The sequence below is a fragment of the Lissotriton vulgaris genome, chromosome 10, assembly GCF_964263255.1.
Source record: "Lissotriton vulgaris chromosome 10, aLisVul1.2, whole genome shotgun sequence".
NCBI lineage: Eukaryota > Metazoa > Chordata > Amphibia > Caudata > Salamandridae > Lissotriton > Lissotriton vulgaris.
Window position 1 is genome coordinate 590,987,069 of NC_141698.1, and position 13,792 is coordinate 591,000,860.

Consider the following 13,792-nt stretch of genomic DNA (forward strand, 5'->3'; position numbering starts at 1 on the left):
CGTTGTAAAGGTATCCGTTGTAAAATGACCTGCGTTGTAAAAAATCCGTTGTAATGGTATGCGTGCTAAAAGTACGCGTTGTAACAACATATATCCTATGTAACTTGGTAACTGTCCCCTCAGTACAAGCGCAGTCGCTCGCTGTAGGTGCAGTAGAGCACAGATATAATTAATCACTGACAGGACCATGCATCAGTGTTTGTATGGATCAAACGATGGTAGTGAAGACCAAGTCTTCACCTACACTCTCTTGAGACAGTGCCACAAAGTGCAGAAGGCTCAAAAGAAGTCATTAGGTCTTTATGGCCTCCTGTAGTCCGGGTCACTTCTTAGATTACACTCAGTGATTTAGCTTTTATGTCCACTGCTTTTATTTCTCGCTGACATTTTGTGACTTACATGGTCTATTCCTATATGTAAGTTATATAATTTAGGTAACCTAATCTGATCAAAGTCTTCTGAATTCACTTATTTGTTTCCTTTCATGCATATATTTTTCTCATCTGGAATTTAACACAGCCTTATTCTTCATGAAAACAATGTTCCCCTAATTTCCATGCAAGCTGGAAACTTCTTGAAGAGCATAGAATGAAGAGACATGGCAATATGATGGAACTTAAAAATTATATTTTTTCCCGAATACAGTCAGTGGCACCAAGGTTATTTTTTAACATACATTATTGCTAAGTCCTGAAAAGATTTAAGTACCTGAAACTAATAAAATACACTTTTATCTGAAAAGCATTTGAAGCTTACAAATTGCCCAAAATAATGGTTTACAGTAGAAGGGGACCAGTGCAAATCAATGGTCACTCTTTAATAAGGAAACACGTTAAAGGATGAAAACACACTCACCTCATTTTTTGCTAAAAGTAAGAATATGACAAACACTGGGTAGAGTGCAATGTTGAAGGAGCTATAGGAACATTGATTTTTCTTGTTTTTGCATTTTTCTGCTGTTATGAACCTATAATGCTGGCAGTTCTGGGCCTATGTTTAATAAGAGTGTGTTTCAGGTTCTTAATCCCACAAAACATGGCTATTGATTGGAAACACCAATTGGTATTTTGACACTTATGTAAGTTCATGTTCAATGTATGAAAGACAGAACAAGAGCCTATATGCAAAAAATCTAAAATGGAATGCTGCAGAATTTTATATCACAAATAGATAGGGATAAGGGGATGGGCAAGGGGATTCCGGGCAACTTAGTAGAATTCCAGGTAAAACCCAAGTTTTAAAGTGTCAGAAATAGACCAATTTGATATTTTAAGCATACTATTTGATATTAGGTAAGCCCCTGTAATTTAATCTTAGCCACTGGTAATCACTCAGGCCACATTCAAATCCACTGTTATTTTGCAGACCATGTCACCTCAGTTTGGACCCAACCATAAGCAAATCAGTCTTGAAGCTGTTCCAGTGGAAACAGTCCAGCTCGAACTGCCAAGCCAGGTCCTCCCTGAACCGAATCATAAGCAACCAAGTACCGGTTACACCCTTATTATAAACTCATCAGCCGGGTAAAGTTTGATTCCTGTGATACAGGACCTTGTTACAAGTTTGGAAGTCCTACTGTAGCAACACCACCGCTGCACTGCCAGAAGGACTGCCAAGCCTGTGGTGCACCTGCCCGCCGGATTCTGAGTTAAATCCATGGCAGGCGGCCAGTGCTGCACCAGTTACACGGTGGCGGATGTGTTAGGCTCATAGGAGAGCCTTAACAGCAGACCACCTCAGTGAGAGTGCCTGTGTCACATTCCTGTATGGTGTGACATGTACCATGTCGTGCATGCCACACCATGAAGGAACAAGGGTACAATTCCAAGGGGGGGCACAATGTGTGCCTTCCGCGCGCACCCCCAGGCCCAGAATCAGCAGGGGGCACTGTTAGGGCCCCCTTGCCTGTATCTTCGCCACACGTTTCATGGCAGGCTCTCTATCATGAAATGGGTGGTGGATAAGCAAGTCGGAATATGCTTGGTGGTGACGCATCAGCAACACCAGCAAATTCCTGCCCTTCCAAACACTGGCACACTACGAAATATGGGGGCTGGAGCCGCAGGTGTTGCGGTGGTCGGACAGCCACTGCAAGTACATCGTTCTAGGACCCCGGTACTCATAATAAGCCCCACAGCGTGCATGGGACCCACGTCTGGGCATACCGGTCACATTTAGGGTGAAACACTAAAATCTACAAAAAGTAATGAAATGAATGCTAGAATTCATCTCAGCCACTGGTAATTACTCTGCAGCATTTTAGCTCATCTTTATTTTACACACTATGTCACCTCAGTTTTGCCAAGCCATATGCAAATCAGTCTTGGCCCTGCTCCAATGGGAAAAGGTCAGCCTGTACTGCCAGGACAGGTCCTCCCTGAACCAGAACACAGGCAACCCAGGACAGTTTTGCTATTGATATGGGCTCATCAGTTGGATATAGCTTGGTTCCAGTGACACACTGTGCTCGTATACGTTAATGTGCCGCTCTAAGTTGAATGGGTATGCCAAGATGAGGATCCCGTGCACGCTGCATCACTGAAACCAAGCAAAAACTGGCTTATGAGCCCTAACTTGGGCAAAAATGGTTCTAGGTTGCTTTCATCCTGGGTAAAGCTGTGGGTCCAAACTGAGGTTGCATGGTATGTAAAGTGACCATGGACTGGGATACTGCCCGAGGGATTACCAGTGGCCGTGATTCCATCCATCCCTTTTTTTGTATATTATAGAGAAGTTTATTAGGCACGACATTTCTTCATGATCCATACTTTGCAAGAAAGAGGGGGCTCTGATTCATGGTTCCTTGATATGGTCAGGTCAGGAAGAAGACAAGAGAACCTGACAAAAAGAGATTTAACACTGACAGACAGCCCAACATATACTTAACATACTCTAGTCAGAAATCAGAGATGAAAATTGTTGGAATATCCCTGTCTCACTAAGCAAGGCATGAAAACTGAGGCCTGCTTCCTATGAAATCCCATGTTCTGAATACTGTTTTCTCATAAGGGAGAAGCTGACCTCCTGCTAACCCACTGGAAAGAAAAAGACTGGCTAGGACATATTCTGGAGGGTACGGTTATTGGTGTTGGACCTTGGAAGCTGTGAGGAACAAGTCGGTACTATCAACAAGTGCTCTGTATTAACATGGCCCATTAAAAAGTGGGCCTTTAATTGTGGTCCTACAGAGAGTGGTGGAGAAGACAGCCTCCCACTGAAAGCCATGGTGTGGTATCCAAAGGAGAAATTCCGTACTTAATTGAAGTTAATCCTTTTTGTAATGTTTCGTTTGACTTTCAGAAGACTGTGAAAAGGTGATACGCCTGTCTGGAACTTTAGAATCCTAATGTGAAGGGTTACCACAGAGCTGAACTTGTGGAGCCTAAATCTGTCATTGCATCCAGCCTTGTCCAACTGAAGAATTATGAGCACTAAAAAAGGTTCTAAATCCAAAGGTGAAACTCTGAGATGTACTGCATGGTACAGAAAGGTTTTAGCCATCTTTGTCATATCACGTATTTTAGTGTCATTGGATAGAACTGAATTGTAGGTTTTACATTTTTTAAGAAATGCTTTTTATATTTTCTCCTAAAAATTCAGAACTCATGGCCCCTCATTACATTTTATTACAAACTTACCGGCAACTGTTGTCCCCATTTGTGTGAAGTGAAGATTCAGCTCTCCTTAAACCCAACCGTGCAAATGAGTGGAACATTGTTAGCATCACATCACTAATGCTATGAATGCCATCCGGCTCATCATAAAGATTCTCCCAGTAAGACCGAAGTCCTGGTGTTCCAGATGGATAGTTACCATATAAATAATAATCCAATTGTCCTATAATTTCTTGGTTTACAGAGGCTTCAAACTTTCGAGCAAAGAAAGTTGGCCTTGCGGTTTGCTGTGTAAAGATAAAAATAGACAACATTTTCAACAGTCAATTCACTTCTGAAATATCAAAATGCAGAATATATGTCAAGCAATAAAAGAGTATAACATAAGAAGATAGTAATGTAAATCTAAGGAAATATATAAAGAAACTACTGTCCAAGTCAGAATAAAAATGGTTATTTTGATATAAATGATAAGTATTTACTGACGAATAAATATTCAAGCATGTCTTTGTTCTGTGTTATTCTATAATGTGTGATTCCATACATACATTTACTCTAAAAGAGGGTTTCTAGGTGCAAGAAATTACTTTAGTTCGATTGGTTGAAGAGAGAATAGTGATTTTGATTGTGCTCTGGCTAAGTTCAGATATCTTGCCAGAAGGTATCCAAAAAAGTGAACCAATGTTATCTTAAAAGTGTTCTGGTTTCAACCATTAGTGACTACGGATCAGCCAAAGTCTTTCTCTTAGTATGGGGCTTGGAGAACATATGTCAATAACTCAGTAAACAATATATATATTGAAAAATGCAATATTTAAACAATCTTCATATTATGACTCACATATCACCTAAACATCACAAAATGTGTAGCAAACCTTAGTAAAGAAACAGAAAAAATATTTGTTTGTGGTTTCAGTTGAGATCAGTGAGCCTACTTCTGATCACATAAAACCATACAACTCAACATTACCCTGTTTCTAAGTCTCAAGTCTGTCTCTGATATGTGCTTCACAAGGTTGCACAGGCTGATTATGTGTACGTGGTCATTAAGGTTGAATACCAGATCAAAAAAATGGATGGCATTCAGGCTCCATAGAGATCATATGAAATGATTTCATATTATAATTGCCTTTTGCTGGACTGTAAAAGTGTTTCACTTAATGATATGATTGTGAAATCTTGAGAATGGAGATGGGTCTAGAGCTTTAGTTTGGAATTGCAGGAACTAGTTGGTGGAGGAAAAGGTATGCAGATAAGGATATCCTCTGAGCATGACAATATGGTTACAATGGTCGACTGGTTGGGTATTTCGAGACTGGTGTTTTTTAATATTTCCTGATGTTCTGATGCGATTGAGACAAATCTTTAGACTTCTTGCTGAATAAAACTTTTCTACAGGCTGGCTGATGTCAGAGGGGTGCTGCACTTGGTGGTTTACAGTCTTTGGATCCATCTATGACCAAGCCAACACAGAACACTTTGCCAATAAATGTCACTACTTCTGCACCTGACTGGCTATTGAACTAAAATAACTCCCTCTGAAAGTTTTCTCTCTACCTCGGTTTTCCTGCATTACACATTTGACTGGTGTTCAGGAAGATATGGACTCAACATCAGGCAGGAAAACTTCCTCACTAGCCATCAAGGTACATTCAGAAGCTTTTTTACCTGTTATATCAGCAGAGCTTGCTCCGGGGTAGACTCTGATGAATGTGCTTCTTCTGCTTTGTAACCAGGGAAGCAGGATGATTTTCTTGAACTAGAATTACCACCACCACCAGATGGGGGTGTGACCAACAACTGAGCCAGAAAGGCCTACCCTAAAGAAGATTCTGCAGAGTGTGTAGAGCATTGGCTATTTTATCTTATAGAACAAAGCTTAGAATAGTGATATTTGAAAGCTAAAATGTTGTCAAACATGTGAATCTTAAGTGTGCAATCACCATCGAGCTAATAAAGGAGAAAGGGCATAGGGAGCCAGCGGATGGAGTGTGCAGAGAGACCAACTAAGAGTTTAACTGAAAGGGACATCAGGGCAGCATCACAGTGAGCAGAGAGGTTGGCAATGCCAATGAGATGTACCTCCTAGAATGATGCAAACAAGCAGGTATGCAGCCGTAAGCATTTCTGGGACCAACAATGGTCACTCATTCAAGCTGGGAGTCCTAATGAGAAACGTGGCATAAAGGACATACAGGGTGGACCGGAGTGAACGCCTAGGAGAAACTTGCTAAGCAGAGCAGGGGAATGAATTCCCCTAATCGGGATGGCAGCCTAGAAAAGTAAAACACCTAAAATCATGCAAGAGCTGGAATAAACAATTCCTTATGCCTTCCTTCATGTAGGGGAGAAGAACTCATAGGAGCAGTGTGGGAAACTCTCGAATGTAACTTTATGCCTCCAGTGCTGCTTGCACATTGTGCATGGAAAATGACAGTTATTTACAGCAGCAGGACACTCCTGAGATAACTAAAATAAGTATTGCAGTGTAAAATGTAAAAAAACAATAAATTGTCATACAAAAGAAAACACATGTTACATTGCCAGTTGACAAAGCTAGCCATTTTGGATGAAAATTGTACTATTACATTTCCCATTCCTGCAATGCACCACCACCACTAGCTTTTTGCCAACCAGGCTACACAACCTATTCAGCAATTTGGCAATAGCTAAATCTCATTGAATTTACATTTAGTTAGGAGCTGCTAACTCACTTGCCACAGTTCAAACACTCAGAAGAATCTTGGTGTAACTGCTCTTCTACATTAAAGGCAGTCCTCTTTTACATTAAAGGTGGTGTTATCTTTCTGTCAGAAGCCTCTGTGAGGGAAACATCCCTGGATTTTGGAGCCTATAAAGGCCCTGTAGAGAACAATACTATTGATACATAAGCACCATTATGGGGTTTCCTGCCTGTACTGTGCTCAATTAGAAATCAATTAAGCCTATTCAGTAAGGTTATTAATTAGAGCAAAAACAAAAAAGTCCCTCATCAGATCCATCTGAACTTCACATGAGAAACACTGTATACTCCTTGACAAACACTGTTTTTCAGCATGCCTGTCATTCTGGTAGCTGCTGTACACGACCTGGGGATGTCATGCACTGATGAGGTTGACAGGAAACCGCAAGAGGGCACTGTATGGGAACATTTTGGGGAGTACAAGGACCAATAGGGGTTACTGGGCTCATATTGTATCAATCATAGCCTTATATCACCAGTATCCTGGGTCTTTACCCTAATGTTGTGCTCACAACTATTCACCAAATACACCCCTTTCACACTAGCCGTTCAGGATAGCGAGGTGGAACACTTTAAGGCTTACTAAGGGAAGCGGTCTAGGGTAGAATATTAAAACTCAATGAAACCGCCACTACTAATCAATAAATTTGGATCCAGGCAGTGCTTTACTTCTGGCACACAACAAAATACTTTATATAACCAATAGAGGGCCCTTCAATTGTTGTCGTAGTATTGATTAAGTAAAGTTTAACGAGTAACATTTTCCTGCAGGTTCTTGGAGACCCTCTGACCCCCCTCAAGAGCTCAAGGTCAGGTCAGTCCCTGAAGTGAAATTTTATCGAGCAGAAACACAGATGATACAGAAAAGGAAATACACAAAAACTGCAAAACGATTCAAACAATAAGGATCTTGATTTGCATAAAAATTGCAAACAATACCAAGTATAAAGTGGAACGTGCCATATTTATCCAGGGTATGTCGTTCTTAATAGAAATTACCAGCTACTTTTCAATTACAGTACGATATGCCATTTTACATCCAAACAGAAAAATAGCAATTGATCTGTTGCTGTCCTTGTTTTATTGGCAGGCTTGGCCTGGGTGTTGTAGTGGAAGATGGGCATAGCCACGTCTGTCTAGTGAGTCTCTTCACAAGGCAGTGCAAGATGAAATACGCTGATTCTGCCCAATGCCAGCTACCATTGCCACGGTCTGTGTCTTTAGTGCCATGTTCCGTTTCGGTTTTGCAGGTCCATGCACCTGTGTGACAAACATGAGAACCAACTAAAACCCTAGTACAGAGGCTGCGCTTGGGTTACACTGCTTATGGTTTGGTGAATCTTTACTGGTGATCTTCTTTGGGCCCAAACACAAGCCCACCACCCAAACAATTAAAAGAGTACACCCTGGGTCATAAAATGATGGAGCGGTGCAAGTGAGGAATGATTGTTGCCTGTAGCAACACTTCTACTGATGCTTCAGTTCTTCAGCTAAGACAGCTAAGTGCAATCACAATTTCTCTTTGCCAAACAGTCAACACCACTTTTTCTTCATTATCAGGAACATCTACGATTTACATGTATGCCTTGCATGGCAACCATCAGTTACATGTACTTAAGCTTCTATGCATGCTGTAGGGATACTCTGGTTCCAGTACTTCATCTTACGGTCTAGGAATGGCTGGTCTTTCCGTAAATTACAGTATGACGCTTCAGTTCATCTTGCCTCAGCTACTTGTCTGCCCCCTTCCTAGGCAGCATCGTTCTCATGCAAAGGGGCACCTTTCCAGCTCCCTGCTTAAGCATTGAGTCAGCCTTCTTGCAAGGCAGGCACAAGGCGCCTCATCCTTTCAAATTGTACAACTTCCTATGTTTCTGGTTAATGTCTGGTGAAAGAAAGTTGGCAGTCAATACCCTAACCAAGGAGAACAAATGTCTCTGTAGCCACTGTGGGCTCCAGAATCTGGTAATGAGAACTTGGCACTTGGTAAAAGAAATAATAGGACTTATTGTACTACTTACTGCCAGAAATTGAAAATGGCCAATGCCACTTCTGTAACCAAACTCCTAAATGTTAGACATCCCACTGCTGTCGCCAATTGTCAGAACACTTTTCAGAGAGCCACAGAGTACACAGCGGTACTGCGCCCAACCATGGGGGAGTGAGGCATTTTACTCCTGATGTCCCAGGGCCCAATCTACTAAGGAACCTGAGCAACTGGGTCAAGTACACCTTCTGCACTTGACTCTTAGAGGTAAACGTAGGAAGTTTAGAGAAGTATGTATTGCCCTAAGACAACTGGCAATGAGACAAGGGGAACAGAAGAGGTTAAGTGGTTAGGGTGACCACCTTACTCTGTGTAATCAGGGACACAGTTTCCAGTGCTGGGCTATTGTGTTTCAGCAGTTTTTGTTGTTGTTACTTCCATTGAGCTAATTAGCCTGACACACCTGATAGCAATAATTTGTAAGTCAAAGTTTCAGGACTGGAAGCAGTGTCTATGATGACATGGAATGAGGTGGTTGCCCAAGGTAGGATTGGGTTGTACTTCATATATTCTATTGCTAAAAGGTGCATTATTGAATATGAAAAGCCATATTCATTATTGCAAAGTAGCAGAATTTATCTTTTCTGTGTTAATTCAGCACACAAAAGTTTCAGTGGCCCATATGTTAGTTTTTTTGCCCAGCTTATCGTAGGGCAAGGTCAGGTGGTTAATACAAACATGTAGATGTCTAGGCACCACCAGGCACTAAGAGGCGTGCAGAAATGTGCAGACTGTATTGACTGCCACCCTGGTGTTTGCAGTCTCAATATATTTATTGAGTTTGTTGCAAATCAGGAGGAAATTGAGTGCAGTTTCCAAACCCAATGAACCTGAGATCTTTTCTACTATCAACTGACAATATCTGTTCGATGTTAAGACCTCAATTTATATTGTATTTATATTAACAAATTAGTTTGAAACAATGAAAAATATGGGCACTTTTGGCATCTTAGTAAACACGCTTTTCTGTGCATTGTTGGTGCACCAATGTTTGGAGATGTGTTAAAAAATCGTTTAGGTAGCCATAAGGAACTCCTATTTAGTGCTATACGTCCCCTTAGTGTGAGCAGACCACTACTACTGTTTTTAAAAGTTGGATACAACCATAGAAACCAATTTATACTTCTTACAAGCTGCCATTATCGTTTCAGTGGAATCCAGTCTAAAGCATGACTAGATTTGTTATGTGTGTCTTGTGATCTAAATTTCTGGAAGCTGAAGACTTTAGTTCTTCACTGCTACAAAGATGCAAAAAGCAAATACTGTGCTGCAATCCTGGTCCATTATTGAGTCACAAATGTTTGTGGACACACATTTGACTGTCAGCTTAAACTGAGTTATTTTTCTGTCAACCTATTTCTGTTGCTGCAATTGAACAACATTCTGAGATTTTGCCAGTGGCACAATGATAAAAGCAGATGGTAAGCATTTTGCCAATCTAAAGAACACTAACCCGGCTAGCTGCAGTCAGTCATGTGGCATAGCAACTCTTCTTAATGTGCTTTACAAAACTTATTATGCTAAACATCTTTGACTCCTTACACAAAATGCCCATCTTCAGTCTAATTGAAGTATGAGTTGTGAACGTAATACTACAAAGTGTGGTTGTCAACTCCATGATTCCAAAACCATCAAGCAATCTTTCCATCACTTTGTTTCTACCTTGAGGGATGATCTATCAGACAACCTGATACTTATTTCAGACCATTGTTTCCTTCAAAGGCAGCTAGAAGATACATTTGTTTGCTCCTAACAATCTGTCATTGCTATCTGTATAGAGAACAATTGATGGACAGAATGCAGAACAATGTCATACATTCACCCCAGTACAGTGATCTGGGCCTACATCCATTGTTGTTTTGCTATCTGTATCTTCAGATGCAGGAAAGTTTAACTACAATCAAGGTTCTTACAAGTGTAAGTACCTTGTTGCATAGCACACACTGTGTCATTAGTTGTGCAGATAATTTGCATAAAGTTTAATATAACATATAATTTAAATTCACAATTTTTCCTCGAATAATCCACGAAGCGTCTCTATAAGCTCTTTCTCATTTTGAGAGCCCCGAGACTGGCAAAACTCAATTTTGATAAATTTGCAAAAATTAGGAAAATCTTTTTCCCCAAAACGTCTGAGGAACACAACGGACAGTATAAGAAGACAAGTAAGGTGCAGTATGGAGAGTAAAGGATGCGGACAGATTTGCTTGAGTAAGTTTTCTCACAGATTCACATAAACCCATCTCCATGCGCCTTCATGTTAAACCTTCAACCAAAAATTGCTATAGTAAATACAGAACTATGACACTGTACCAAACAAAGCATTAACATGCACAATTTGGCTTTATGTCCAACAGTAATAATATTGAGCCTACAGAGAATACAGCTGCTCCAAATAACTAGCTTTGTACAGGCTGCTCAGATAGGTGTCAGCATTCCTGTATCAAGCTCCTATTTGCGGCATTTATGTGCTGCTTGAATACAGTACCATCTGTGAGGTCACAAGGGTGTTTGATATGACTGAATCAGCATGTAATAATGCTGCACTGGCACTAATTCAACATCAAAACCGCAAGCATCTGCAAGACTCTATGAAAGTAGCCTCTGTGCCAAATCCTATTTTTTGTATTGCATCTTGTGAGCTGCACTGCACATCTGAAAATATATGCTAATAAAATTTCTATATTTTTCAAACACAGGTTGATTGGTTGTTCAGTTCCTCTTCCCTCAGAGGAACAAATATTTTATGTGTGGATATTCATGGATTCTACAACTTATCCCTGTTGTAGACCGTATCATCTAATAGGCAAATGTTTGTAATTTCAATATTGGCGACCTTGCAGGTTGTAAAGCTGAAAAAACTTGAAAACATCAGGGTAAAGTGCAATTCAAATTGTGAGTTCAGGGATTTGAACTTCTACAAGTGAAATAGAAGCCATGACCACCAAAGATGCATATTGAGAAAAGCGTTGATAGACCATATCACATACATTTTATCCAGACAGGCACATTTTGCAAAACTGCTGGACAATTTTGCACTGATTTCAGACAATTCTTCAACTGAGCTGTTAGTTATGCTCTTCACCATTTCCGAGAGCAGATTTACACCGATATGTACACTTATATGTCTCTATCCCCAGAGCTCAGAGGTTAAAGACACACTAAGACTGAATTTATGAGTGAAAAGTTATTACTAGTAACATTTCACATGTAGATGGAGATCCCTCTCGGAAAATATTGGGAAACTTAAAAAGTTGATTGCATTTATTTTGTTCGCACAATATTTTGATATAAATATAGTAGTAAATTGTTTTTTAATAACTATTTGTAACCTCAAACTAATAAAATAAAATTGTGTAGCCCATTTAACTTTCTGAAATATTTTTTTATTAAATAATTTAAGTATATTAATATGTTTTATGAAGATCACTTTTTAAACAAAATCAATTTACACTAATTCTCATGAGCTTTTCTCATTAAATAATATTTAGTTCAGTTCGATACTCTTTATCTCTGCAAAATACCATAAAAGAGGCACACAAAAAGAGCAATAATAATATAAAATGATAAATAATACATACTAAAGAATTAAAAGCATTTTAAAATATAATTCATTATCTAAAAAAGACAAAAGCTAAGGACAAGATATCACGAAATAACTAATTTTCTATATAACTACAATATAAAATGAGGTCATTTTGTAGCCTTTATTGACGTACAATTACTGCGCCAATTGATTTGTGATGGACTCCAGCTGGCGGCGTCTGAACGATATAAGAATCGTCCGCTCCACCTAGTCGTTACCTCCACCCACAGCTCAGGCATAGCATGGGGCAACGATGGAGAGGTAAGGAGCTAGGACACTATGGGTTTGTGTATGTGTTAAAGGATCGAGTGCCGTTCTTTTCCCGTTACTATCCCAGTGAGCGTAGACACAGTATCTAAATGGGAGAATGTCTGCGTTTTGGAAAGGCTGGAGTATTGCCCGCCGTTCCTTCGTTTTTCGGTTCGGGTGCGCTTTTTGATGAAGCATTTTAGAATATAGCACCCCTAGACAAAGCGCCCGTAATACAAACTAGAAGTTTGTAGTAACAACATTAGAGGCGTGCTGATACGGGTTCCATGGGCTAAAATATCATAATCATAATAATTGTGAACATGCTACAAGGCTATCCCCGAGTAATTTCTGAGATGACATCAAAGGGATTTTACTCCATTAGACCTGCATACTAACATGTTTCTTAACCTCCTGTTTTTATGCCGGTCCTTCTGCCCGCCCCCTTTTTTTACACTTTTTTTCTACTCACTTTTGATCTCCATCTTGCCCAAGTAATATTGTACATTACAGGTGTTAATTAGTTGTTCCACTTCATTGTACTTATTACAATGTAGGTGTATAACTGTGGCATTCTAATTATCAGGAGGGGGTTCTTTCTAAAAATGCACAAGGAGATTTGTTCTTCATTGTTGCTCTCTCCCCTCTTTGTCTCCACACTTCATAGAGCGGGCCTTTTATACCTGAGTTGTTTCAAGGCGAGGTGAGGCCCATTCCTCGTATCTCACGGGTGAGCAAGACATATTTATTGTTTTGTGGATTACAAGGTTATTGTAATTTAGAGGTTGTAAATGTTTTACACTTCAGTATGATCTACCAGTCTATTGCGTGTAATTGTTGTTGTTGTGGGACTCTGTGTATCATTATTATGTATGATCTTCTTGTTCCAGGTGCACTCATACCCTGTGGAGACAGAGGATATATACTTGGTATGTGAGGTTGTATTGATTCCAATCCTCATTGATATAATTTTATTATCTTCTGTGGTTCATTTTTTGCACTTATTACACTTCGAGAACACATGCAGTTGCAAACTAAAAAGTAGGTCCTGATGAAAGCCAGGGACTAACAGTCCCTAAGGCTGAAACATGTTGACCATATAAATAGGCAGTGATGTATGAGACTGCCTTTAGGCACTGTTTTTAACTAGGATTATAACAGATACCCTAATAAAAATATTTCTTTGTTGTAAATCCTTTTTAATTTTCACTTACACTTTTTGCACTGCATTTAATATTTCCATTTTACACCATTGGAAAGGATCACTTCTACACGGTCCGTGAATACCCGATCGGTTTCTCTTGGTCTTCTCTTTAGACCCCCGTTTTAATGATATAATCCACGGTTTACCCCTCTATGATCAAGAGGGAAAGTGGATGGAAGGATGGAAACACAGATGATAAGTGTGATCAAGCTTACATGTTTTATGGGAATCCAACCTCTCATAATGGTCTTTTTCTACTATGCAATTTTCTCTGTGTAGATAGTAGTTAATGATCACTGTAGCCATACATTTTGTAGACTGGTAGAGTTTGAGTAGACCCCCGGGTTTT

General features: G+C 39.9%; 1 protein-coding gene across 1 annotated transcript in view; it reads right to left on the reverse strand.

Annotated features, from left to right (window-relative positions):
* The window catches only part of XYLT1 (xylosyltransferase 1), a 661,442-nt gene that overhangs the window by 59,145 nt on the left and 588,505 nt on the right, over positions 1 to 13,792 (reverse strand). The window contains exon 8 of the mRNA XM_086941433.1: positions 3,639 to 3,901. Coding sequence (XP_086797559.1) covers positions 3,639 to 3,901 — 263 coding nt within the window. The remainder of the gene's footprint in view (positions 1 to 3,638; positions 3,902 to 13,792) is intronic.